Source organism: Colossoma macropomum, unplaced genomic scaffold, assembly GCF_904425465.1.
Source record: "Colossoma macropomum unplaced genomic scaffold, Colossoma_macropomum, whole genome shotgun sequence".
NCBI classification, from domain to species: Eukaryota; Metazoa; Chordata; class Actinopteri; order Characiformes; family Serrasalmidae; genus Colossoma; species Colossoma macropomum.
Window position 1 is genome coordinate 34,437,936 of NW_023494792.1, and position 27,193 is coordinate 34,465,128.

The 27,193-nt window shown below is 45.0% G+C and overlaps 1 protein-coding gene across 1 annotated transcript; it reads left to right on the forward strand.

Annotated features, from left to right (window-relative positions):
* Nucleotides 1–2,298: 2,298 nt before the first annotated feature.
* LOC118812178 (adhesion G protein-coupled receptor B1-like) lies at nt 2,299–25,850 on the forward strand. Its single transcript, XM_036576957.1, has 31 exons — nt 2,299–2,825; nt 7,504–8,432; nt 9,589–9,738; nt 9,834–9,929; nt 10,046–10,207; nt 10,317–10,481; nt 11,335–11,499; nt 11,656–11,820; nt 11,935–12,036; nt 12,331–12,437; nt 12,579–12,773; nt 12,947–13,015; nt 14,047–14,155; nt 14,269–14,412; nt 14,504–14,579; nt 14,767–14,869; nt 15,672–15,715; nt 17,038–17,161; nt 19,584–19,687; nt 19,837–19,939; nt 20,174–20,394; nt 20,505–20,571; nt 20,700–20,785; nt 21,004–21,175; nt 21,283–21,378; nt 21,534–21,570; nt 21,890–22,530; nt 22,933–22,968; nt 23,319–23,423; nt 23,880–23,930; nt 24,369–25,850. Exons 2-31 carry the CDS (start codon nt 7,709–7,711, stop codon nt 24,564–24,566), a joined length of 4,617 nt encoding a protein of 1,538 aa, XP_036432850.1. The 5' UTR covers nt 2,299–2,825; nt 7,504–7,708; the 3' UTR covers nt 24,567–25,850.
* Nucleotides 25,851–27,193: the final 1,343 nt, after the last annotated feature.

The window sequence follows — 27,193 nt, forward strand, 5'->3', positions numbered from 1 at the left end:
GAGAGACAGACAGAGAGAGGGAGAGATAGACAGAGAGAGAGAGAGGGAGAGAGTTGAACTGAAGAGAGACACAGACAGAGGGAGAGTTGAAAAACTGAACAGAGAGAGAGACAGACAGATAGACACATAGAAAGAAAGAAAGAAAGAAAGAAAGAAAGAAAGAAAGAAAGAAAGAAGAAAGAAGAAAGAAAAAAGAAAGAAAGAAAGAAAGAGGAAGAGAGAGAGAAAGGAAAGAGAGAACTGATGAGAAAGCAATCCAGTAAAAGAAAGAAAGAAAGAAAGAAAGAAAGAAAGAAAGAAAGAAAGAAAGAAAGAAAGAAAGAATTAGGGAAAGTAAAAGAAAGAAAGAGAGAAAGAAAGAAAAAATAGTGAAAGAAAGAAAGAAAGAAAGAAAGAAAGAAAGAAAGAAAGAACGAAAGAAAGAATAAAGGCATGAATGAATGAATTAGTGAAAGAAGAAAGAAAGAAAGAAAGAAAGAAAGAAAGAAAGACATGAATTTAATGACTTAGTGAAAGAAAGAAAGAAAGAAAGAAAGAAAGAAAGAAAGAAAGAAAGAAAGAATAAAGGCATGAATTAATGAATTAGTGAAAGAAAGAAAGAAAGAAAGAAAGAAAGGCATGAATTAATGAATTAGTGAAAGAAAGAAAGAAAGAAAGAAAGAAAGAAAGAAAGAAAGAAAGAAAGAAAGAAAGAAAGGCATGAATTAATGACTTAGTGAAAGAAAAAAGAAAGAACGAAAGAAAGAAAGAAAGAAAGAAAGGCATGAATTAATGACTTAGTGAAAGAAAGAAAGAAAGAAAGAAAGAAAGAAAGAAAGAAAGAAAGAAAGAAAGGCATGAATTAATGACTTAGTGAAAGAAGAAAGAAAGAGGAAAAGAAAATAGAGACACAGAGAAACACAGAGAAATATATATACAGAGAGAGAGAGAGAGAGAGAGAGAGAGAGAGAGAGTCCTCCTGTGTGAGTGAGTGAGGCTCTACCTGCTCTGCCGCTCTCAGTCTTTCCTCCGCTGATGACTAACCGGATTAATCACTGCTGTGTGTTTCTGTGTTCTTAGAGGAAGTTTTTCATCACCTCCATCTGTCGGAGACCCCCTCACTCTCTCTCTCACAACCCCCCCACCACCACCTTTACTACCCCTCCCACCCCCTTTACTACCCCCCTAATGACGAGCTTCGGCGGGGGGGCTGGTTCGTGCGCGCGCGGCGTTTGTAAACAGAGGTACACGCGCGCAGTCAGCGAGTGTAAAACACACGATCTTTATGTAATGCGACTCTACGCGCTGCTCAGGCTCTCCCCAGCCGCCTCCTCGCGCCACCCCCGCGCCTCCTCTTCCCCCAGGGCTCCAGTGGAGCGCGCAGAAGCGCTCGAGGGAGCGTGCGCGCGCGTGTGTGCGTGTATCCCGTGAGAGTCTTGATTCCCACCCCCCACCCATCACCTCCACCCTGTCTGAGCTCGTGCTTTCATACTCCCAGATGTATGGAAAAGTAAACTACTGCACTAGTTGCGCTTCTCGAGCGCTGATCTGGCGTTTTTTGCGCCAGACTGACGTAAGTCTGCGCTTGTTTCACACGTGTGTCCGTGGAACCACGTGACTCGCCGGTCATTGACCGGTATGCTGCCACATCTGTACGTTCCCACATCTGTATATTGACACTTCTGCATGTCTGGTCACTCACGTGCCCATATGTATTCTCACACACCTGCACGCTCGCATACCCGTATGTATTTCCGCACATGCTGACGTCCACACAGCTGTATGCCCATCAGCACAGCTCTCAAACTCGTGTGTGCTCGTACACAGCGCTCGTATTGCTCATGCATGCAATCACCATGTATTCACAATGTATTCACATTACTTCCATGTCAAAACATGTTGTGATTGCGCGTGTTAAAAGACCCCCCGCCGCGTCCATCGTGTCCACCACGATGATGTAACCGCGTACACAACAGTGCGCGCGCACACACTGAATCTTTGCGCTCCTTTCTGCTGCGGCGGCGCGCGCTCCTATGTCCTCTTTCCGGTTCCTGCGCTTCGCTCGTCTGTGCGTAGTCGAGCGCTTACATCGCCTTCCACACTTCCATACACACACACACACACACACAGAACAGCTCCCCCACGCGCTCGCTCCCTCCCTCCCTCCCTCCCTCTCTCCGTCCTCGCGCTGTCTCATTCACTCTCCACGCAAAGCCTCCCTCCCTCCCTCCCTCTCTCACTCTCGCTCTCTCTCTCTCGAGGGGGGGCGGGGTGGGATATAAGAGAGTAGCCGGGTGGCCACGAGGCACAGCGAGACTGAAACAGCCCGCGTGCAGTGCAGAAACCACAAGCAGGAGGACTCCGAAGCCGGGAGTAAAAGTACCAACACAGATAGGAGCAGAAGACGAAAGAAAGACCGAGAGAGAATCGGACAACATAGAGAGAGAGAGAGAGAGAGAGAAAGAGAAAGACAGAACAGAGAAACGTCTCGGTTTGGCTGCTTCTGCTGGAGCTCCGTCGCTTTGCTGCTGTCCGCTCAGCCCGCTCGAGCGGAGGGAGTAGCAGCGAGAGAAGTTGGTAGTAAACTCTCTGGAGTTTGGTCAGAGTCGCTATTCAGCTCCGCTTGTGGAACACGGACTGCACTGAGACCTGGAGGTCAGTCTGAACTTTTACCAGCCCCGCTTTTGGACTCTCGTCGCGAGCCCCGTCTTCTCCGGTTCTCCACGCGCTGCTCTTCAGCTCCGCACCGAGCGAGCAGGAGAAGGAGGCGAGGGGAAGGCTTCCGGCACGCACGAGACGAGCACACGGATGGAGAGAACTTTTGAAAGAAGCGAACAGTTTTAAAGGTAACTCAAACGTGCGCGCTCGCGCTGTTGCTTCTCGTTTCTTGTCTCTTGTCTTGGTCCTGGTCTTGGTCCTGGTCTTGGTCTTGTTGGTTCACTTTGTCTGAAACCGTGCATTTCTGGAAAAGCTGCTGTTGCGCGAGCTTCTCAGCTGTTAAGTCTGTATAACAGATGAGTTTAGATGCAACAGCAGCTCCAGGAGGAACAAAACTGCTCTGAACGCGCAAAGAAAGTTTGCAAGCGCCGCGCCTCCGTTTCCACGTGCGCGCGCTGCGCTGTCCGTGGTGCTGAAACGGAGAGCGCTTAGCGCGAGACTTCTCAGCAGGAGCTTTTTGTACTGACTTTTACTGACTAACATGTTAGTTTCGTTGTTTTTCTTATGGATTTTGTTAATAGGGCTGAATGTTCCACAGCGGGAGCGCAGCGTTTTGCGCGCGTAAAACCGCGCCTCTGGTTTGGTTTTACGCGCGGAAGAAGCACGTTGGTAGTGGCGCCACATCAAATACGCTTTCAATGCGTTTGGGAATTAATGAAATGCAATGCATTTGGATTGGAGGAGCAAAGGAAAAGGAAAAGGTGAAGGAAAAAGTAATGCACATTGGATTTGAAGGAAAAAGTAATGCACATCAGATTTAAGTATAAACTCAATGCACATTAGATTCAAGCAAAAAAAGTAATGCACATTGGACTTAAGCAAAAAAGGTAATGCACATTAGATTTAAGCAAAAAAATCAATGCAAGTTTAACTGCAGAGAAGAAAGTAGTGCTTATTTTGACTAGAATAAAAAGTGACGCACATTTAATTGTTGAACTGCGCAATCGATTGGAGGAACACGGGGTGCGCAACTGATTGGAGCAACGACTGGAAAGGAAACTTCCCTCCAAACTAATGTTATTCTTGTCAACCAGGCGAATGCGCGCGGAATACACCTGAGACAAAACCCCAGACGCAAAACTGAAACTTACATTACAAACTCTGCATGCGCGCTCTCTTCACTAACTCTTTAACCGAGCGCGCGCTTTCCTCTGAAACGCAATTGAAGGCTGTTAATATGAGTCGTGAGTTGTTTTTAACGCGCAGGAAACATAAAGAGAAACGCGGGCAGCGCATTATTTTGGAAAAGTCCAGCTTTAGTTTGTTGCGCGCGCGCCAGTGTGTTGGGGCTGCTGCCTTTTTATCCTTTTAGAAACGTTTGATATCTGCTGATCTGGAAAGCAATAACTTCAGTGCTCACTACAAAGACTATTTTGCTAAAAGTGACTTTGTTTATTTGTTTATTTGGGTGTTCACAGTTTAATAGGGTTTCTCCAGAAACCACATCATATTGCATATTTAATGCACTGGAACACATTAGTGAATAGAAAGAGGTGACAAAAAAGATCAGATTCTCACTCTAGATGCCTCTAAGGAGGTCATACACACACTCTGCGGTCACTCGAAACCCCTCTCACACACCTTTCTGTTTGTATATGTGTGTCCTTGCTGAGTTGACAGTGTCCAGAGCTGCTGCAGGTAGTGTCCACAGCTGCTGAAGTGTTTGTGCACATGTGAATGTCTTCAACTGGAATTCATAAGTATGAGGGCACTGTTAAGTCAGTACCCCTCCACACACACACTCACACACACACACACTGACACACTTAAACAACACTGATTGTTTGTCTGAGTCATGCTTTTGAATGCTTGTCTTGGAACAAATGACATTTCTGATTTCTATTGATGTTCAAATAGAGTCTAACAAAACGCTTGTTTTTGTGCGAGTGCCTGTTCCCACACAAACGTGTGTGGGCAGTCACATGGCACGCCTAGTTTAGTTTAGTGTGCGTGTTGTTTTTCTAACACCGGTGGCAACAAACAGCCGACGGAAAGAGCAAGCCAACTCCGTCAGCAGAAAGAGAGAAAAAAAAACCTTTAGAAAAGTGCTGAACAACAGCATCGCTGCCTTAGAGCGAGCAGCGTCCACTAACTGCCTGATCAGATGGTGTTAACCACACAGCTGCTTTTAGGGTCAGCAGTGAGTGGGCTGCTTCTCTGCACACACACAGAGACCTCAGATCAGTAACAGATCTCTGACTCACGCGGCATGAGAACAACCTAAAAAGGGCTTGCGTGATTCATCGTTAAGCAATGAAACCCAGTCATATAATCATAGACACTATGAGCTGCAATTTATAATTAATTCCTAAAGCACTTGTTGCAAATGACCCGTGCTTAAACCCGTCCATCCGACACTAAAAGTGCGACTGTGGTTATTAAAATGTAACACGAGGTCTGGCTGCTCGCATGGCAGAGAGTGGCATAGTTTCCATGGTAACGCTTGAATCGCTTTTTCTTCTTCTCCGTGTGAGTCAGACGAAAGTCGATGGCTTCGCAGTCTCTCACGCCCAGCACAATGCTGCAGCTGCACCGAGTTGGTGAAAGACAGGCTTAAGGGAGAGGGAGAAGTTGGGCGGATTGTAGGTGATGTAAGTAGATGTAAGGAAGTGGTTGGTAGATATTAGGAGATGTAGAGAAGTTAGGATGATTGTTAGGTTGTTAGGAACATGTTAGGGATGTCTGGTAGATATGGTAGGTAGACAGAGATACTAGGTAGATATAGGTAGAAAACATTAGGTAGATAATTGGAGGTGTTAGGTATGTGTTTAGAAACATTAGGTAGATGTCAGGAGGTGTTAGGTAAGTCTTAGGAGACATTAAATAGATGTTTGGAGATGTTAGGTAGGTGTTAGGAGACATTATGTAGATGTTAGAGACACGTTAATTAGTCTGGGGTATGGAGTTCAGGTGGTGATGATGGGGGCCAGACACACCTGAGGTAAATACTCAAGCTCAAGCTGCATAAGTGGCACTCAAAACAGGAGTAAATCTGCATAAATTATCTCCCGGCATCCAGTGCCTGCCTTCTGTCTTTCTCTCTGTCCGTTCCTCTCCCTCGTTCTACTTCTTTCTCTCTCTCCACTTCAACTCCCCCAAAAAAATAAACCATCAGCTGTTTCCATAACTACCGATGAAATGTCTAATTTCAGTCTGCCTTTCAGGAGAGGGAGACAGAGATGGAGGTAGAGCGGGAGAAGGATTGAGTGGGGAGAGGAAGAGAGGAAGGGAGGGAGGAAAGGAGGGAGGGAGGGAGGGAGGGGGGAGAAGAGAAAAGGAGAGACTTTCAGGGCACTCATTTTGCTTTTAATGGCTTCCGGTGTGTGAGATTCAATAGCGAGGGCTGGGGTGGAAGTGGGAGACAAACCCATTAGAAGTGATAGAGCTTTTAGATTACAAAGAAAAGAGGATCGAGTCACCTTATAGCTTTCACTGCATAATGCAGTCGCACGGTGCACATAGTTTCACACAGAAAAAAGTTGGGTGGCATGATGATATCAACCATACTCAGGGCATTCAGCGTCTGCAGCAACATGCAAATGATAATGATGATGAAACTGACTTTTCTAACAGACTACTCCCGATCAAGGGTGCTCTGTAGATCTGAGAAGGCTCAAGCTGTCCTGGACCCACCGACTCCATCACAGCAAGAAGAAGAGATCACAGCTGCTCTCACATCCCCTTTTTGTCAGTCAGTCCCTCCATTCCTCTCTCCTCGCTCAGCTGGGCCTGAATGTATCCCTTCATCTGCTTGCTACTTTGCATGCCAGCAAGAGAAGGAGAGAGAGAGAGTGCAAGAAACCTTCCGGCTACTGAGAGAAGCTCTATGATTCTCCCCTCTTCTCTCACGCTCATCTCCTCCTTCGGTCTGAGGGAGTAATAGTTTTAAAAGCCTAGAAAAAGAGGGTGAGAAGACAGCTGACCTTTAGAAGAAGCTGTATTCTTCTGTTTCATTGCTTAATTATCAGTCTCTATGACGCCAGCTGAAGAAATACATGCCTCTACAAGGTGTCACCAAGAAAGTTCCAGGAACCTTTGCCTGTTTTTTCATTACAATTGTGAGGACTCACGTGCAGTAGTTACTTAAGTTGCATAAATTTTATTCTGTGTAACATTCTTTATCTCGCCCAGACAGCAGTCTGTTGGTCCTGCTATGACTCCACAGTCACTTCGCCCCTGCAACTTATTGCCCCTGCAAACTGCAAGCATGAGTTTGTCTGCCTTGTTGTCAACTTTTTTTTTTGTTGAAGAGACAGAAAGCGAGAGTTCCCGCTGGGCTTCTCAAAACTGCAAGGACCAAAATCGGAGTCTCCAGGCGACACCAGCCTCTCGTGGGCGTTTGTGGAATCTTCATGGACGTCAGTTTGACGCAATCGGCCTGGCCACGTGTTAACGCGTGGGCAGAGGAGCGAGCGAAAACCAAGAGATGGAACTGAGGCAGAGCGTTGTGCGAAGTGCACTGTAATTATAGTCTGAGTGCAATTTCTCTGTGTTTTAGCTGCGCCAGCTCGAATACGTCCGTGCTGATAATGGGTGCATGCGCGAACAAACTAATGCTAATCAAGGGCCTGTCAACTCCTCAGCAGGTGATATGATTATTGCAACAGCAGAGGCACCGAGATTGCAACAGCTAACAGCAGGCTCTGTTTGATATCCTGTCAGTGCCTTGCTACCTATCTTAACCCCATACAGATCTCCAGCCATGAATGAATCCTGAGTAATGAAAATTGTTTTGAATGCTTTGGCACCTGCTTGACTCTTTCTAATGTCAGTTGTTGTTATCTGTGTTTGTGTTGTTTTGTACAGATCTGCTACAGACAGATATGACCCAATTATTCTAGTGAAGTCTTCAACCCTCCATCCAAACCAACTTAGTGCACAGTAACAAACAACCGAACCAAGAAAACCTACAAGATAAAACCTTAAGCAAGAACAATCCTTCAAACAGTCAAGAGAGCAGAAGAGGTCTAGATCAACTCTGTTCATCCATCCATCCTCAAAAAGTGAGAAGATGGAGTGGAGACCCCTCTCGTTCACCGGCCTCTCTCTGGCCCTGTGTGTGTGCGTTTTTCTCGGCCTGACCTACGCTACGCCTTCCGGACCTGCCTCAGCCACCTGTGCCACCCTGGAACAGAGTCGCTTCTTCGGATTGTTCTCCTCTAAAACCGCCCTTCCATCGGCCCCCTGCTCCTGGACCCTGCAGAACCCAGATCCCCGCCGCTACACTGTCTACATGAAGATCACCAAGCCCACTGAGTCCTGCATCCCACGCCAGATCAAGACCTTCCAGTTTGACTCCTTCCTGGAGACCTCACGCACCTACCTGGGCATGGAGAGCTTTGATGAGGTAGTGCGGCTGTGTGATGCCTCCTCCTCTGTGGCCTACCTGGAGTCCAGCAAGCAGTTCCTGCAGGTTAGGAAGGTGGTTCCCCGCATTGGCACAGAGATGATGGTGGAAGAGGAAGGTACAGATGATGAAGGAAGACAGTTCAGTGCAGAGTTCTTGGTTGTTGGCAAGAGGAACCCTAGCGTACCCGCCTGTGAGATGCTCTGCAAGTGGCTGGAAGACTGTCTTGCAACTAGTACCCATGGCAATCCCTGCGGTATCATGGCAACTCCTTGCCAGTGCTGGGAACCACCCAAGAGGAGGCCAGGTGGCTGTTACAGGGGCGGAGTCTACATGGACAAGTGCACACCAACCATCAGAGACAGCAACAGGGATGCCGAGATCATGAGTAAGTTTGTGTGTATGTGCTTGTTTTTTTAGTCCAGTGCTCACCAACCTACCAGATGAAGGTCCCTCAAAATTTGTGTTCCAACCCTAATTGGCCTTCACCAGACAGATGAGCTGTTTTTTGGGTTTTATTGTTTTGGATTGGAGCTGCACTTGGCAGGAAGATGGGTTGGTGACCACTGTTTTGGTTTAGCTTATTCACGAAAGTCTGTGATTTGGAGAATGTGTTCTTTGTTACTTTTCCCCCAATTTAAGCTTGAATGTTCCCAACCTCTGCAAATCACCCGGCCATGTCGGGACCCAGAGATCTAGGTTGCAGATCATGCCCTGCTGTGCTCCAGAGCCATAAACAGCTGATTTAGTTCCAGCTGGTGAAATAAAGGCACAGTTGCACACCTCCCTTCTTCTCTACCGGGTTTGTTAAAAAAAAACTGACATTGAAGTGCGGCAAGAGCTGCCGCTCGCTTAGCCCAGCCGCAGAGCAGAAGCGAGTGTGTTCTCAGCAAGATTGAAGTGTTTGCGAAGCGAGGCAGGAGGCAATATTCCACCAGCACAGTCGCACAATGTCTCCACAGCCGGGGAGAGCAGGCAATCGATGTGCTGCACTTGTGGTTGCCATAGTAACCAGCCCGTATGCACAGAAACCACACACACACACAGCACTGCGGGCATTAAAGCCTCTTTTCAAGCTGTTTTATCATGCAGCGTGTTGGCATTTTATATTCAATGCTGCCTTTCGGTACAAAACAACTAAATAACATGGTGTTTTTTTTGTGCACTTCTTAAATGTTTTCAAGTTTCCACACTCCCCTGCTGTGTTGACAGTGTTGTTCAGGTGTATTGACTTTTGAACCAAATTCGTGATAAGTCTGTACGTCTGTTAGACAAATGCCACATAAACTGCTGAAAGAGCTGAAGCCCCTGTAGCGTCTAATGTAAAAGACTCAGAGAACTCCAGATGGATGCAGTTAGTCATGTTCTCCACCAGGTGTCAGTCTTGGCCACTCATAAAAGTCACTTCTTAATACTTGGCAGAAACCCTTTATACAGCTTTTTCAGCAGAAAACAAACTTTAGTATTCCTATAACTTTCATTTGTTGCAAAAGGAAGCACTGTGATTTGAATACTTACTGTATATTCCTGCTGTTCTCCTGCAGAGGGCTGGTCTAGTTGGGGCCGCTGGTCTGAGTGCAGCAGCGAGTGCGGGGGTGGAATCCAGGTCCGCAGCAGGGCATGTCAACCCGAGAATGGCATCTGCGAGGGTGTGGTCGAGGAAGGACGGTCCTGTAACCCCCAGCCCTGCATTGGTGAGAGCAACTGTCCATGAAATTTGTCTGAAACATGATTGAAGAGTAAATGTTGAAGGAGTGATAGCTAACAGACCCTGTCTTCACCTGAGCAGGTAAAGTGCGTCAGCGTAGCCAGGCTCTACGTTCCATCATTGGCCAGAGGAGAGACAATGGAGAGGAGACCAGCCTTCTGCAGGCACCTCAACCAGGTAAGACTTATCAACAAAAGCTCCTATTAGTAGACATACTAATGATATTAGTTTGCCAACAAACTGAATCATCTTCCATAACATCTGTCCCTCTCTTTTTCTCTCTCCTTCTTTAGATGCAAATCAGGATCAGTGGTCTTCATGGAGTGCCTGTTCGGTAACCTGTGGAGAGGGCTGGCAGAGTAGAACACGTAACTGCATGACTTCTGCGCATAGCACTCTATGTACCGGACCCTTAAGGGAGAACAGACCCTGCAACAACTCCATTGCGTGCCCAGGTAAGCACTCATGCACATGTGTAGATACAAACACATGTAGACCTGAGTGCACCTAACACTGTCTGTGCATATTGACACAGCCTAATTCTCACTGTCTTTGTCTCTCTAGTGAACGGAGCCTGGGATGAGTGGGCACCTTGGAGTTTGTGTTCGTCTACCTGCGGACGTGGCTACCGTGATCGTGTCCGCGTCTGCAAGCCACCCAATAACGGAGGAGAACCCTGCAGGGGCCCCACCAAACAAACCAAGTTCTGCAACATCGCTGTGTGTCCCGGTCAGTATCCCTAAAAAACACAGCCCAAAAGAGAGAGGAATAGTAGGAGATCTGGGGTTTTTAGAGGAGCATTTGTCAAAAAATCAATGTAAAAGAAAGTAGTGTTCTAGATGGAGATCTCAGTGCTTACCTGAGTGACAATTCTAAATATTAATCTAAATCCTAGTGTCAGCTGTGTTATACCAGGCCAAGTGTAATTTCCAGTTTGAACACCAGGTGGCGCCGTAGTCCACCATCTGCTGTTCCCTTGTACTATGTAAAATGGCAGCATATGGACTGAGTTTTGATAAGCACCATCTGCACATTCTTATACGAAATGCTTAACACAGTATTCAGAGGAAACACAAGCTTGTCTAGTGTTTTTGGCAATTCCTGACTTTTCCCACCACAAAAAAGGCCAGAAGACAGAGGGAAGAGCCCTTGAGAGTGAAGTGTTACACTCCTTTGTGTCCTAAAAGGCAGTAAATTGTAGTGGGAAAATAAAGGCTCCTTACAGACCTCTGCACTGAAGAGCCTATCTAATGAGGGGGTGCTCAGGGAGAAATTTATGTCCTCCTGAGACTCCTAATTAGCCTTGTGTGTGTCCATTAGTAAGTCTATTGGGTTGTATCACACACACGCTTACACACCTGAGTGTCCTCATTAGTATAAACCTTCCTTTTGACCTCTGAGACTCACACTGTTAGGAGTAAAAAACAAAATCTGACAGGAGAGCCTTAGGGAGGACATGTTTTCTCACAGCCCCCCTGCCCAAAAAAGTGGTTCAAAAGCTGTTTGGTTTTGTTGAAGTTGGTAAATAAAAAACTGGTTGCATTAGATTGTGAGGTTTATTGTCTTTTTCCTTTCTCCACAGTCGATGGTTCCTGGAACGAATGGTCAGCTTGGAGTGCTTGCTCTGCCTCTTGCTCCAATGGGACAAGGCAGCGCACACGAGAGTGTAATGGCCCATCCTATGGTGGCTCGGAGTGCAGGGGAGATTGGCGCGAGATTAACAACTGCTTTCTCAGAGACTGCCCAGGTATGCCTCTGCCTGTCACTTCAGTGTTGCATTGTTAATCAAACTCTGGTCCAAAAATATTTTAGTTTTATATTTTAGTGTGGAAGTATTTAGAAGGTAGTATTGAGATGGATGCGTGGGGTGAGCTGTTCTAATTTGTATGTTGCTGCCCTCTAGTGGACGGGAGATGGCTCTCCTGGAGCTCTTGGGGCAGCTGCAGCAAGACATGTGGAGGAGGCAGCCAACAGAGGCAAAGAGTGTGTGAAGGTCCATTCTTTGGCGGAGAACCTTGTGTCGGTGACAAATCTGAACTTAGACGCTGCAATGAGAAGAGATGCCCTGGTAAGAAAAAAGATTGAGTTCAAATATTTCAAACATTTGTATCATGGTAGCAAATTATTCAGTCTGACAGTTTTGACAGCAAAACTAAAGCGGGCCAAATATTGTACCCTGCAGAACCCCATGAGATCTGTGTTGAAGAAAACTATGGCAGTGTGGTGTGGAAGAGAACTCCAGCGGGAGACACTGCTGCTATTCCCTGCCCCTCTGATGCCACAGGTACAGAGCAAAACTTTGAGATAGAAACATAAATGTATACACACAGGAATTAGCATTCTTCATAGTGAAGTGCAGAATATCCGATTCTGTTTTAGTTTATGAGCAAGGCAGTGCATTGAGTGTGAAAATTCCCTGTAGCCACCGGTATGGGTTTTGTTTGTGGGTCAGTACAAGATGATCCAAAATAAGGGATAGCCTGATTTTAGAGGAGCTTGCTAACTTTCTCGCTGGCCTACATTATCCATCCCTTTGTCCCACCGGCATATGTGAACCTTCTAATTTGCTCTGCCATAGGCATGGTCATTCGCCGTTGCACCCTGGATGCTGTAGGCTTGGCCTTCTGGGAGAACCCCACCTACATCAAATGCATCTCTAAGGAGTACCAGGACATCCAGGCACTGGTATGAGTAGTTTGCCAGCACAATCTATAACATTTCACATATAAATGGAAGATATTCATATATTTTCAAGATTAAAAACACTGCAAACACTGAATGAAAGCTGAATACAGTATCCAACATTGGTGTTTCTTCTGTGCTTAGGCTCGTGAACACTTCTCTAAGTCACAGAAAGGTTTGTTAGTGGATGGTGTGTCTGAGATGCTGTCCAGACTGAGGATGACTTCAGATGATGGGACAAAATACAGTGGCGACCTGCTGGCTGTCATGGAGGTGCTGAGGAACACTACGGAAATCTTCAGAGGATCTGGTTACAGCCTCAGTAATGCTGATGTAGAGGTAAACATAGCTTTAAACAATTGAACAGATTATCCAGCATCATGATTCATACAACACATTTACCTTAAAACAAACAACACCTTTTCTTGACTCTTGTCCTGTGTTGTACCAATAGCAACGCTTAGCCTGAGTCAACTTTACAATTGAGAACTGTTGTTTCTCTTTCCAATTAGAACTATGCCCAGACAATCAGCAATTTACTGAAGGAGGAACACCATGGCAAATGGGAAGAGGCACAGCTGGTGAGTGTGTGTGTCTCCCTTAACACTTTCGACTTTCTCATTATCGCCCAGAGCCCATTTCCCCAGTGCCTGGCTGGTGAATATAGAAACTGACTCATTAGAGTGGAAGGCAGAATAGCCTTGTAGTGTGGGCCTGGAAAGGTGCGGCGCATGAGTTCACAGCTATCCCGCTCTGGCACCGAGCACCATTAGTCAACATTAAGATGCCGTTCTGGATGAGTTATACCTAAGAGCACAGGGTGATTCATTATCCTCCCATACGGGTCTCCCATATGAAACTGATTCACGTGGCCCACTCAGATTGCGCCTGTCCAAAAATAAAAAAAACATACTCCTACTGAATTAGAGTCTCATGCTCACATATGATGGGCAACAGGACTCGCATGCGTCAGTGTGCTTGTCCCAAATGCTATTAGGGTTTGTATTAGCATAGAAAATCTTCAGAGGAGAGAAGATGGTTATTTATAACTGTATGTATATGTATATCAAGTAGGAACAGATTTTATATGTTCCCCCAAGAAAAGAAGCCTTTTCAAACTTTCTTGAGCTCCAACTCCTAACCCCTTCAAAGTTTGGGCTTGGGGGGGGGTTAGATCACGAGAGCAGTCTTGTTTTTTCTTGATCTCAAAGTTTAGGGTCACTAGAATTAACACATGCAGAAAAACATGGTGAACGAGTTTAAATGGAAAAAAATGAAAGAAAGTGAGAGTCACTCCGCCTACACAGCAATCTGTGTGTTGTCATGGCAGCCCGTGAGGGAACAGGAGTTGTATAGGCAGAGAAAAAATGAAGGGCACGAATGCAAACACCTCGCGCCTACACTCACACGCATATCTGCGTCAGAGAGACGTACGAAATCCCTCACACACACTCTCGGCACGTACGCATGAATCAGCCGCTACTCCATTTAAGGAGCCAAGGAAGCACTTGAAGTACTCATGTCTTGGACTTGTTGTGTTGCTTTATTGTCCTGCATGGAACAGAGTGTATATGAGTGTGTACTGGTTATTGATTATCTCTCTCTCTCTCAGATGGGGGGAAGCATCAAGGAATTCTTCAGTCTGATTGAAGACTTCATTGACATGATCGGCAAGCAGATGAGAGATTTCCAAGACATTTATGAAGTGACTGAGAACCTTGGTGAGTTTGCAGTTTGCTGGCCACAAAGGCACTCATGCAGCTCCATGTGAGACTTTTAGTTACAGGTAAATTTGTTTCTCTGTATGACTCTTATTTTCCTCTTGTCTCGTCAGAGCTGAGCATCCAGAAGCGCCCCAAAACTATGACTTCAGATGTGACCTTTCCGATGAAGGGGTGGAGAGGCATGATGGAATGGGTGCGCAATTCCGAAGAGAAAATCGTAGTGTCCCGCAATGCCCTGAGCTTGGATGTTCCAGGTACATACATGTGCACACAAACTTAAATATATAGCATATCCAAACTTGTTCCATTGATACTTATGTAAATTCTTACTGGATCTGTTTCTAGGCGCTGAAGACAGCACAGGCTTTGTGACTGGCATTGTTTTGTACAGAAACCTGGGCCCTATCCTGTCTCTACAGAGGTACACATTACGTACATGCACTCTACAAAGTGTCCTTGCACAGTCTCTATCTTGTCCTCTGCACCACCTTGGAGAGTGGCTGGACCCAACGTAGCAAAATACCACACATAGTGCAGCATTACTGCAAATTACACATACCTTTCTCACTTTATCAATGATGCTAACTTGTGAACTTTCATCCTCCCAGCAACAGCACCTTATTGAACTCTAAGATTGTGACAGTAACTGTGAAGCCCAACCCTGGTTTCCTCTCTGCACCTGTAGAGATTGAGTTCCCTCACTTGAACAATGTGAGTAAACCACACATACACATTAATCATGGTGCAGGAACCTACAACCACTCACTGAATCACAACAGATGTTGTAGAATTATAATAAATGTTGTGGAATTATATTTGCGGCCATGAGCCACTAGAGGGATATTTTATTTAGACATCAGAAGATATGAAGAAATTACTGATCTAGAAAAGAAAGAAATTAAGCATCCACCACTCCACATGTTATTTGTTGTATTTGTATTTATTATACATTTTTTATTGTTTGCAGTCATATGGAAAAGCTTGAACACCCCTGTACATGTTTTGTTAATTTTCTATGTCAAAATTAGTCAACACATCCTCTGCAGGGAACAAATGTACAAATGGCATTTTTTGCATTTGCTGCCAATCTTAAAGCACAATTCCCATTTATTAGCTGAGTTTAACCTAAGGTATAAAATGTGCCATAACTTTTTCATAGGCCAAATTTGTTTTTTTCAATGTTCTAAATTCAGCAAACAAACAGTAATTGTAATTTGACCAAACATATAATTGTATATTTATATTTCTAGTCCTAACTATTATAAGGTTTATGTTTCCTCTGCATACAGTTGAGTATTGTTTTATTGTGTTTATCCAACAATTTTCCTGATCCAAGTTAATAAAATATTCATTCTTTCCCATTTTAACATACAAAATAAAATGATTGGGTGGGCACCACAAATAGAAAGTAGCTTAGGGTCTCCAAACGTTCAGAAATGACCCTGAATGTAAAGCAATATAATGAATGTACTAGTACTAAAACTGTAATGACACTCAGTCGTTCTCTCTGCAGGGCACCATCAATGAGACATGCATTGCCTGGGATGAGAGTGAAACGTAAGTGTTAACTCTGTAGCTTGTGATTCTGAACTGTGTGCGTATGAGTGAGTGAGTGTGCTCCAAAGTTAGCAGGCCAGTTGGCCCTGAGACTTTCACAGCAGAAAAGGCCACTCGCACCCTACTGCCCCCAAATGCCATGTGTCACCACAGCAATGTCCAAGTCATCCTCACAAACCTTTTCCTTCTGCATCGTTTGTTTGAACAAGCAGAAGAAAACTAAACAACCTTCTCCGGCGTCTGTGAAGATACACACACATTAGTGTGCCAGGAGAAACTGCTGTAGCATGGCAGCTCACAAACACACACAGATAGACCCCCAGAAAACGCAGGTGGGCCATTTGCATTTAGATAGATTCACACACTTGAACCCTTCAGTTGATATAAACACTGAAATGCTTTCATCCTCCATACACTGGCCTGGAGGACACACACACACACACACAGTGAGAGCTGGCGATGGTCACCAGGGCAGGAAGAAAATGGTATAGCTAAATGTCACTGGAGTGGCCAGAGGGACGCTTGCCGACCACTGCAGCCACTCATCTCCCACCAGCACATTTCTTCCTTTTCTCTGGCCCCTCCACCCTTTTGTTGACCCTTGTCCAGTTCCATGGGTTCTGTCTTTTTCTAGCCTAGGTCATGTGACCTGACATCCAACAACCCCCCCCCCACCCCCAGCCACAAACTGTCTCCACTGCCAACAGCACCATGGCAACCACATCATGTCGTAGAGAGAGAGTGAGAAAGAGAGAGAGAGAAAGAGATATGGCATTCGGCCTGCTTGCAGCACTCAGCCAACGTTATGCATATGCAAATGACTATAATGTGGATCTAGAACCTATGACCCATTGTTTGGTTAAGAACTAACAATCATGTTAACCTTCGCCAAGTAACTGGACTTGACATTTACAAGCTCTAGGCTTAGTCCTTCATTCATTCGTCTATTTAAACGGTAAACCTGTGGCCACCCTCTAACAATGTATACCAGCAATGAGGACAATGCAGAAACACTATTGCTGCAATATTTAAATAGAAAGGTGAATATAAGCCTGAGACGCATTGAGGATTACTACAGTCAGTGAGTAGCACTCCTGCTTGACCGCTCTGTTCATCATTCTCTCTTTTTCCTCTCCTCCTTGCCTCTGGCACACATTGAGAGGAACCTTAAATGCAGAATTCCCAAGGGTTGGAGAAAGGTTCATTGTTTTTCACTGAGATTTTTCTTCTCTCCCTCTCTCTCCCTCTCTCTCTGTGCGCATCTCTCTCTCTCTCTCTCTCTCTCTCTCTCTCTTCTCCCCCTCCCCTCTCTCCTCGTGCAGTGCTTCTCTGCTGGGCTCGTGGTCCGCGCGCGGCTGCAGAGCGCTCGCGCTCGACTCCAAAACCAAATGTGTCTGTGACTCTCTCTCCACCTTCGCCATTTTAGCGCGGCCGAACCCCGACTCGGTGAGTCCAGTTCATGTGAATTGGTGTGTGTGTTTGTGTATGAGCGTATGTGAGTGTGGTTTATTGTCCGTTAAAGCGGAGCAGGAAACCGTGGGCGCATGAATGAAGGCAGGAGGATGCAGTGTGGCTTTATTTACAGCCTTAATTGCCTTTGATTGCCTTTGCGACAGTTAGTTTTGTAAGTTGACGTCTGTGTCTTATGTGCAGCATTTGCTTACATGTGTTCTATTAATACAGAGGGTTATTTTTTTACTAACTATTGATAAATTGGAAATATTTGAGAGGGACATTCACGACTGACAGCATGCACAGAATGAAGATTAATTCATGGCTCCATGTGAAATTCTCATTTTGATCTACATATTTGATCTAAATTCATCAGACTGTATTGTGTTTTTGTCTTGAATATTTTTTTTTCTGATCAAGAGCCATAACACATTGCACTTGATTAAAAAAAACAAGAATTCATGTTCAATTTGACCATTTTAGCCTTAAAAAGAAAGACCTGCAGCCTTGCTGCTGTTTTTTGCACGTTTCACTCGTGCACATTAGCTGCTCTGTATGTGATTAGAGGCTTTGCCTCTACCTCTCTGCCTCTCTACCATTTTGTTCTCCAGTTGCCTTGGCAACGGCATCCGCAGCGCTGAGTGTGTATATGTGTGTGTCTATGTGTGATATAGAAAATGGAGAGATGGCAAAGAAAAACGACCCCTCCCCTTCCTTAAAAAATACTACTTATTCTATAGACTGACCACTGTAGCATGTGTGTACACATACATATAGATTTACTGTACAATACTATAGATTTACTATAGATAACTAGATTTAGCTATGTCTGTAGGACCTGTTGTTGACAAGTTGACCTGTTATTTAGACAGAAAGGCCGTCTGTGAATCCTGACCTCCTTTATGTCCTTCTCCTGCGCCAAGTATTTCTATAGGGTCAGCCTATATTCTACTCTTTCACATTATCTCTCATCACACACACACACGCACACACACACACACACACACACACCATCACTAGGGCGATTGCAGCTAAAACTCATCCCACACAGCTAATGCCAAACAGCTAGCCAATCAGAGATGAAGCAAAGCCCCCCCCGAATTTTTTCGCACAGGAGACATTTTCACTACTTCTTCCCTCCAAGCTATATAATCACCACAGAGGAGAAAGATGGAGAGAAAGGAAAAACGAGAGAGGGTGAATGTAGACCCGACACAGCAATATGACATTTTTCTATTATTCTTTTGTTCGGTATGGTCTGCCTCTCCAAGCAAATGCGACTAATCTTCATTTTTTAAGAGCGATCCCTCTCTCTTCTGTCTCGTAAATGTCCCCAACCAGTCCACATCATTAGAGTCACTGGAACAGGACGATCAGCTCCGTTCAGAAGCATGCACTATTCCCCACGGCCTCCTTGTCCTGCTTTCCATGTTTTTTTTTGTTTTTTTGGACAGAGAGAGACACAAACATTCCATCTTTCAAGGGCAAAGCCAGTCAGACGTCTATTTGGGTCACACCAGCTAGATTGATCGCTCTATGTCTATGTATTGGTGTCTTAACAGTTTATGTGGGATAAAAGCAGGGCAGGCTGTACTTTCCTCCATTGAACCGACCAGTTCCATTGCAACATGCAACATGATGGCAATATAAGTGCAGGACAGTGATGAACAATGTAAGGCAGCACACAGTGTGCAATACTGGACAATGTAAAGCAGTACAAGCAGTTCAATACTGGGCAGTATAAGGTGGTATACAGGGTGAGCTACTGAACATCTACAATGGCACAACGTACAGCAGTATGTGGTTTGAAACACAGCCATAGTACTACACTTGACAGTGTAAGGATGCACATAGTGCGGTACTGGACACTGTAAGTGAACACACAGTGCATTACAGAGCAGGGCAGCACAATACTGGACAGACAGTCCTATACAAAACAGTAGAGTGTTATAGTAGTATACCACTCCTCCAGTATATTCCAGTTTACTGTGAAATGAGTTGGTGTTTAGCTGTTGGCAATTCTATTGGCCATTCAGTGGTTTATAAGTGGCCCACTCACTCTCTCGGACTGTGTGTGTGTGTGTGTGTGTGTGTGTGTGGTGCCCACTGGCTCACAATGGGCTTTTAGCTTCCACCACACAACACCACTGATTAATGCTGAGGTGAGAATAGCCCACCTGGCCCCTGCAGGACACACACACACACTCTCTGTCCCGCGTTCTCTGTCTCGTTCTCTCACCTTCATTTCTCCTTCCCTCAGTGCTGCCCTACTTCTGCCATTCATGCTGCCTGAGGGGACAACAGTATGTGTGTGTGTGTGAGCACGTGTGTGTGTGTGTGTGTGTATGATCTTGTGCAAGTGTGCGATGTCTATGTGAGTGATTACTCAAGTGCATGTCTCTTGTCTCCTCTCTAGAACATGGATAAGAACCTGTTGCCGTCGGTTACAATGATAGTGGGATGCGGAGTGTCATCCCTCACTCTGCTGCTGCTCATTATCATCTATGTCTCTGTTTGGAAGTAAGAACACACACATGCTTTACGCCTACACCGTAATCACATTGGTGCCACATAAAAGCCATAAATATGATCAGATGAAAACATAATATGTTACATGCATGGCTAATAGTCGCTGACCGATCCACTGATTGGCCTTTAATTTCCTTCAGGTACATCCGTTCAGAGCGCTCGGTCATCCTCATCAACTTCTGCTTGTCAATCATCTGCTCCAATGCGCTCATTCTGATTGGTCAGACGCAGGCTCGCAACAAGGTAAGACATCGGCCCAGAATTCAAGGATATTCTTATCTGTACTTAACTGCTTGGTTTCTAATGGCCACATTGCAGTTCCTGACTCTTATAAATGCATATTGTTTTATAGTAAATGCTGAATAAATTATAGTAGTGATGGAATAAAAAGCCTGAATAATAAGCCTAGACCTTAATTGGGTAATGTATTTATTTAGTTTCATTAGCAGGCTAACCCTCCACCCTCTTTTCTCTCAGGTGATGTGCACCCTGGTGGCAGCCTTCCTGCATTTCTTCTTCCTGTCCTCCTTCTGCTGGGTTCTGACAGAGGCATGGCAATCCTACATGGCTGTCACAGGCCGCCTGCGTAACCGGATTATCCGCAAGCGCTTCCTGTGCCTGGGCTGGGGGCTGCCTGCCCTGGTGGTGGCTGTTTCTGTAGGATTCACTAAAGCCAAGGGATACGGCACAGTCAACTAGTGAGTGCTGCATTTATCTCTCTCGCTGTCTGTCTCTGTATCTCTCAGTCTATCTCTGCACTTCATCGCTTTTTCCTTGAGTGACTAAATCAATCCTTCCTCTCCTCTAGCTGCTGGCTATCTCTTGAAGGAGGACTTCTCTACTCGTTTGTTGGCCCTGCAGCTGCTGTTGTCCTGGTAAGTACATAGATCACGTATATTTACATAGTAGACCTTCACCTGCCAGGATAGGATGTATAAGCATAGGCATACTAGCGTGCCTTGAAATTGCTGTAGACCTCATTGTATGTTTGTGTGTGTTTCAGGTGAACATGGTGATTGGTATTCTGGTCTTTAACAAGCTGGTGTCTAAGGATGGGATCACAGATGTGAAGCTGAAGGAGAGAGCAGGGTAAGAGCTCCACATCCTCGCTATCAAACAGAATTAGTTCTGTTACCCCAAATTTATCATATGGAAAATAACCAAATCAAAACTTTAGAAGTTTGTTGAGTGAACAATACGTCTTCATAAGCTTATGAGTTTACGAGGACCACCTGAACGTACCATTACATACAAAGTCATACGTAGCTTTTGGTTAATCCGGATGTTGTTCCTCCGTCATCCTGCAGTGCGTCTCTGTGGAGTTCATGCGTAGTGCTCCCCCTGCTGGCCCTGACATGGATGTCAGCAGTGCTGGCCATCACAGACCGGCGTTCGGCTCTCTTCCAGATCCTTTTTGCCGTCTTCGACTCGCTTGAGGGCTTCATCATCGTCATGGTTCATTGCATCCTGCGCAGAGAGGTGAGCCAACACACAAACACCCACCAGCAAACACACAACTCTTTCAGAAAAGACTTTTCAGCAAAGAAAATGTGCGCTAATGCTTACATCGCATGTCTGGGTTGTAGGTTCAGGAAGCTGTGAAGTGTCGTGTAGTCGACCGCAAGGACGATGGGAATGGAGACTCTGGGAGCTCGCTACAGAACGGCCACACGCAGCGCTTGGTGAGCACACATATACACACACATTCAGTGCTAACTCTCTGAGCCGCATTAGCATTCTCATGCATTTTACATGATGACCCACAACAATCACAAATAGCTGTTGATTTTAATTATTTCTCTCGTTTTCCTCCTCCCTCGTTCTCTCTCTCTCACAGGGTGACTTCGAAAAAGATGCTGACTCCAACAGACCAGGTAAGATTAGCACCTCTTTTTTGTGAATTTTCACACTTTTACTCTTGCAATAGATTTTATGGTGCAGCAGTGGTCACTAATCCTGCTTTTGAAGATCTTCTGGAGTTTCGATCTGACCCCAATCTACCACATCTGGTCCAACTAATTGGTGTTTTCAGAAGTTTTGGATTAGCTGAGAGATGTGTGAGAGATTTGGGGTTGGAAGTGAGACTCACAGGAAAGTAGAGACCAAAGATGAGGGTTAGTGACCACTGCCTGGTGTATCAAGTATGCTTAAATATGTATCTCATCACATGTTAATCTCCTCTCCTTTCATCAGGTGGCATGAAGAGCTCTTCAGAGGAGAAGATGCCTCCTCCCCAGCTGCCGCTGCCCATGGGTCCTAACTTCCACACCCTTCCCTCCAACCCCAGTGCTAAAGCACACATGCAGGCCATGCCCGAGTATTCAAGCCACACGCTGACCCTGCGGAGGGAGAAGGGCCGTGGCGTTGACCCGACCTGCGGAAAGCCCGTCTACGTGTGCGACAGCGACATCTTCAAGCAGATGGATGTGGACCTAGCACGAAGCCAGGCAGAGGGCAATGGCGTGGACGCCGGCGGCTACGTGCTAATGCCCAACACCACGTCGACTCTGCGCTCCAAGCCCAAAGAGGAGCCGTCCTCCACCACCAAGTACAACATCAGCGTGGAGCAACTGCCCCAGGCCCGCCTCATGCACATCAGCGGTGGCTTTGCCGAGCCGCAGGCCGCTTATGCTAGCAGGACTCTCCCGGCTGACCGCCTTAGTGTTTCGTACTCGGAGGAGCGTGACTCACCCGTCCAGAACCTGCACAACATCTCCAGCGAGAGCCACGTAACCAGCAGCCTGGGAGACACCTTCGACTCTATGAACTCCATGATGTCTAAGAGCGAGACCATCTCCACACTGTCCATGAGCTCACTGGAAGTTAGTGAGGGGGTAAGCGACTTTACTTTTTCGGTAAACATCAATGCTGCAAAACATCTACAGTCACGAGACCTGGTTATGTACATATAACCAGCATTTTACCCAACTTGGCTGTTTAAAAGAAAGAGACAAGGTAGAAATTAAAATGGAAGAAGACAAGCTAGTGGAGGCTTGGTAATGTGGCCTGGCCTGCACCAGCTTTTAGTCATCACTATCAACAGCATTAGGTTACATATTCTTTAAATTTTGTGGTTTAACATGAAAAAACTTCTGGATTAAAAACAGAAAGGCACATTTTGTACCACTTGGCTTATAAAAATCAATGTCTGAGACCATGAAATAGCTTGGCTAATATTCATTCTTTGTTTTTCTCTTTTCCTTCTCCTGCGCCGCCTTCAATTCCCTCATTCGCAGAGGCAGAAATCTCGTTATGCTGAGCTAGACTTTGAGGTAATTATGCTTTCATAACTCACCTACACAGCTGTAACATTTCGAGATGCATTAGTGCATAATTAGTCCATTACCTTAGTTTTGAGAAGTTCCCATCATTAACATTATTAACCTGAGTTAAAATGTGTGCTTAGTAAGAGAAAAAGTTGAGAGAAATTTCAGTCTTTTTCTGCATTCATTAAAACAGAACATCAAATGGCTCTATTAAGTCACAACATTAATTCGGATTTGAAAAGCAAATTAGACGAGATGGGTTATTCAGTAATCCACGTTAGCTCAGTGAGGGATGTGATGAATGTTGAGATGGTTTCTAATAGAACCAAACATTTCCTTTTCTCTGTTCCTTGCAGAAGATCATGCATACACGGAAGCGCCATCAGAACATGTTCCAAGACCTCAACAGGAAATTACATCATGCTGAGAAGGACAGAGAGTCACCTGCTTCCGACAGCAAGGTGAGACACAAATATCCAGACAAGATCCAATTAAAAGCACTTAGAATAGCAACAAACGCCGTTTAATGACAGAATGTTGACAGAGCGTGGTTCTTAGGATGGGGCTGCATCAGAAACAGTGTTTATCATGAAGACCCAATTCTGTCACACTACAGCCTGGCTTTCGTTTTGTCGCTGAGAGCAGAGCCAGACCAGCCTTTAGTTCAGCCATCCAGCATTTCACTCACATCTTTATTTCCATCTTCACTCTGTTTCATCTTAAATTGCTCCTGTGGAGAGGGAGGAACAGAGAGAGAGAGAGAGGGAAAAAATAGAAGGGTTAGAAGAAGAAGCAGAAAATAGCAATTCAAAGAAAAACCTTAGCTCACTTTCCCCACTGTTTAATGTTGAAATGATACACATGTCCCAGTCTGGACAGTTTGGAATCATTTTCCTTGTTTCTTTTTTCTTCCGCAGTCTGTGAGGTGGAGCGTGTCTTCTGCAGGAAGCGACAAAACCAGCCACAGCGTAAGTTTCTTATTAGCCTTGTGTCTTTAATCCAGACAGCCACAATACGCCATCTGCTTTCTGCAGTGCCAGCAGTAGCTGTTATATGACAATTATCTGAGTGCCACAATAAAAACGCATCCGCCTCTTTTCCATTGAGTGCATCAGTGCTCTGTGCACTTTGCCTATTAGACTAATGGATTTAGCAATATTAAAAAGTTAGTTTTAATTTTAGTTTTTGTTTAAGTTTATCCACAAATTGCTGTGATAAAACTGTAAAACTGTCAAAACACTTTAACAATAACAGAATGATTCAATAAAATATATTTTGATATGTTTTGATATTTTCTTGGGGTACTGATCTGAAAAAAAATGAGGAGTAGATGAGAATTGAGGTGGATATGCACCATCATGCCCTGGATATCGATGTCCAACTCTCTTTTTTCCCCCCATCATCAGGACAAGCAGCAGGCTCCAGGAGAGCGATCGTGGGAGAGCATGCCACGGTCGCAGACGTCCCCACCAGCATGGGTACGAAAAGACCTTGAGCCTCTGCAGGCATCCCCCCTGGAGCTGCCCACCGTGGAGTGGGAGAAGGCCGGCACCACCATCCCTCTGGTGGGCCAGGACATCATCGACCTGCAGACGGAGGTGTGAAGGCCTTGCAAACCCCTGTACCCTGGCTCCTTTTGGTTTGGGAAAGAAAGAAATATGGCGGAATCTGTAGGGAATTGGGAAAGCGGAGGAAGAAGGAAAGAGTTTAAGGATGAAGGAGAGAGAGAAAGAAGAGAACCAAAAACCATCTCCTGACATCCAAAGAGTTAAGGAGGGAGAGGAATAGAGAGAGAGAGAGAGAGAAAGCAAGAAAGAAAGGTGAAAGCATGTAGTCTGTATCTCTGTACCCTCAAGCATCACTGGTAGTTCTCAGGCAGTAGCGTTGATGTTAATGCTAAAAGAAGAGGGAGATTGGATTGATTGGATTTGGTTCTCCTCTGGGCACAAAGAGGTTCTCGTTGTTCCGCCGAGAGCTTCTCCCATTACTCTTCCGTCTGGTCCAGGAGAGGTGTGGTCTTCATGCCTGTGCCTTTTCAGTTATTCCTTCGACTTCAGCGTGGAAAGGGGCGGGGCCTCCAGCCGGAGGGCCGTCCAGTCACTCAGCCGCTTGAGCTCGGCCTCTTCGGGCCTCTTCCAGCACCTCTCTGCTAGCCAGGAGAGAAAGACAAACGCCGAGTGACCTCCCAGCAGCCTCTGGGGTATTTTTCACCCTGCGGTGGATGGACGCATGTTGCGAAATGTTTACGCTGTGGTTGTCGTTTTTATCGCTTTGTGTAGAGCTGCTTCTACAGAGCTTATTATGGACTCTTCCACTGAACTCTGTTAAGAGTTTCTCAGCATAGCTTTTCCTGGACTCAGCAAGGCTTGAATAGGACTATAAGAGCTGAACATTTATTTTTATTCTTACAGTTATCATTGATGTTATATGTGTTCTTGTTATCAGTATGAATATTGTTACGAATATGTTGTCATGATATTATTTAAAATTTTGAGATTAAGTTTTTCCTTTTGTTGCATTTATGTTGCTCATTTATCCTTGTTTGTTATTACCATCTGGGAAGTTTCGTTTTTAAGTCCAGTATGAAAACATATCATGGAATTCCCAAAACATCATCAACACGATGAGAGAGCGCAGAGGAGAGGAAGTGGAGGTGTGGCTTCACAGAGACACTTAAACTCATACCCCACTTGCATGACATCACAGCCGCGTCTGGAGCAACCCTAGTGCATCTAGGTACCAAAGGCTGGACGCCAGTGACTGTGTTGCAGTGGACACGTTGAGGATCAAACACCATCCTCTGCTGAAGGCCCCATTGGATTATATCACTTTTTGTGTTACCTCCATTTCTGCTACTTCAGCTCTTTCTACAGCCTTGCGAGCTTATCAAAAAAAAAATTAAAACCTCATGGACCCTAATAGTGGGCCCTGAGGCACCTCGGCACATTAACCGAGGCTGTTCTTGCCCTCCCCTGAACTTCATCAGAACTTCCACAGTGCCAGCTTGTAGAGACTTCAAACAGACTCTCATGTTGTGCAAACAGGGCGAAAGATAACTGTGCAATATGACGACGGACGCTTGATGCTCAAGCGAGGCTGATGTCAGATCCTTGGCAAGTTTTTGTTATTTTTAAGGATTTTGTACTGTGTTTATAGAGCATATAGACACATTTATGATAACACTGTAAAAGGACTCTGCATTAGCAATGATCAAAGACTCTTTCTCCATAAAGATGTCATGGATGAAAGCACATGACTTGGAGTCCTGTGACCAATATTAATTTTGGGAGACAAAAATAGAGATAATATATATAAAGAATAATAGACTATAGTGTTTCGGGTCAATACCTTTGGTTTTCTACTCGATCCCCCCAGATTGTCGAATTAATGGCCCGGTCCTCTGTATTGTCCTGTGTTTTGGAACTCTGTCCGTCACCCTATGTGCCAATAACCTTCCCTCTTGTTTCAGTCTTACATGGTACAGGTGATCGAATTCCTACCTGGTTGTTTTCTTTGCTTTTACATTTCTATGTTCTTTTCATTTTTTTCCACTTGTACAGTTTTCAGAGCACAAGATAAATATGTATTATTTCTAATAAAAAAAAAATCTATATTACATAACATGTAATTCTTCTTCATTTCCAGATGCAAAGTCAGCAGCAGGCTTAATCACGTGTCTGTTTTTCGTAAATGAAAAAAACACATTTTTTTACATTAATTCTATTCTTCAATTAAAGTACATTTTATATTTAATTCACCTACCAAACCTAAACATTACAAACTGCATTCTGATTTAAACCCTTTCATAAACACTACCCTTAAAGTTGCATAACTTCATCATAAGCTAACAAAAAATAAATACACTACTGGAGATATTGAGCTCTTAGCAATTTCCAAAATCAAATTACACAAGGTGTTCTATTTTCTGCACTCCTCTTTCAGGAAACAGACTTTAAGAGGCATATTTGTCAGTCGAAAACAGGAAAAAAATCACGCATTTAAAAGCTTGGTAATGCTTCTGTTTTCAAACAAACACAATATCAACAGAGATGAGAATAGAGTCAAACCTCAAACACCCAGGATGCAATCTAGATGCTATAAACTCTGGAAAGCAGAAAACAAACACATTATCTCTGGACCAGCCAATTTACAACGTTATTTTCAAGGAGTGATGACCCATTTCCTATTTCAGATCTAACCTATTTTTAAAAAGCTCTGTACCTATCACACA

Bases quoted from the DNA above. Each gene is read 5' to 3' on its own strand.
- LOC118812178 (XM_036576957.1), top strand. From the start codon at position 7,709: ATGGAGTGGAGACCCCTCTCGTTCACCGGCCTCTCTCTGGCCCTGTGT. The intron at 15,716-17,037 runs GTAAGTGTTAAC...CTCCTCGTGCAG, and splicing joins GCCTGGGATGAGAGTGAAAC to TGCTTCTCTGCTGGGCTCGT. The intron at 19,688-19,836 runs GTAAGAACACAC...AATTTCCTTCAG, and splicing joins ATCTATGTCTCTGTTTGGAA to GTACATCCGTTCAGAGCGCT.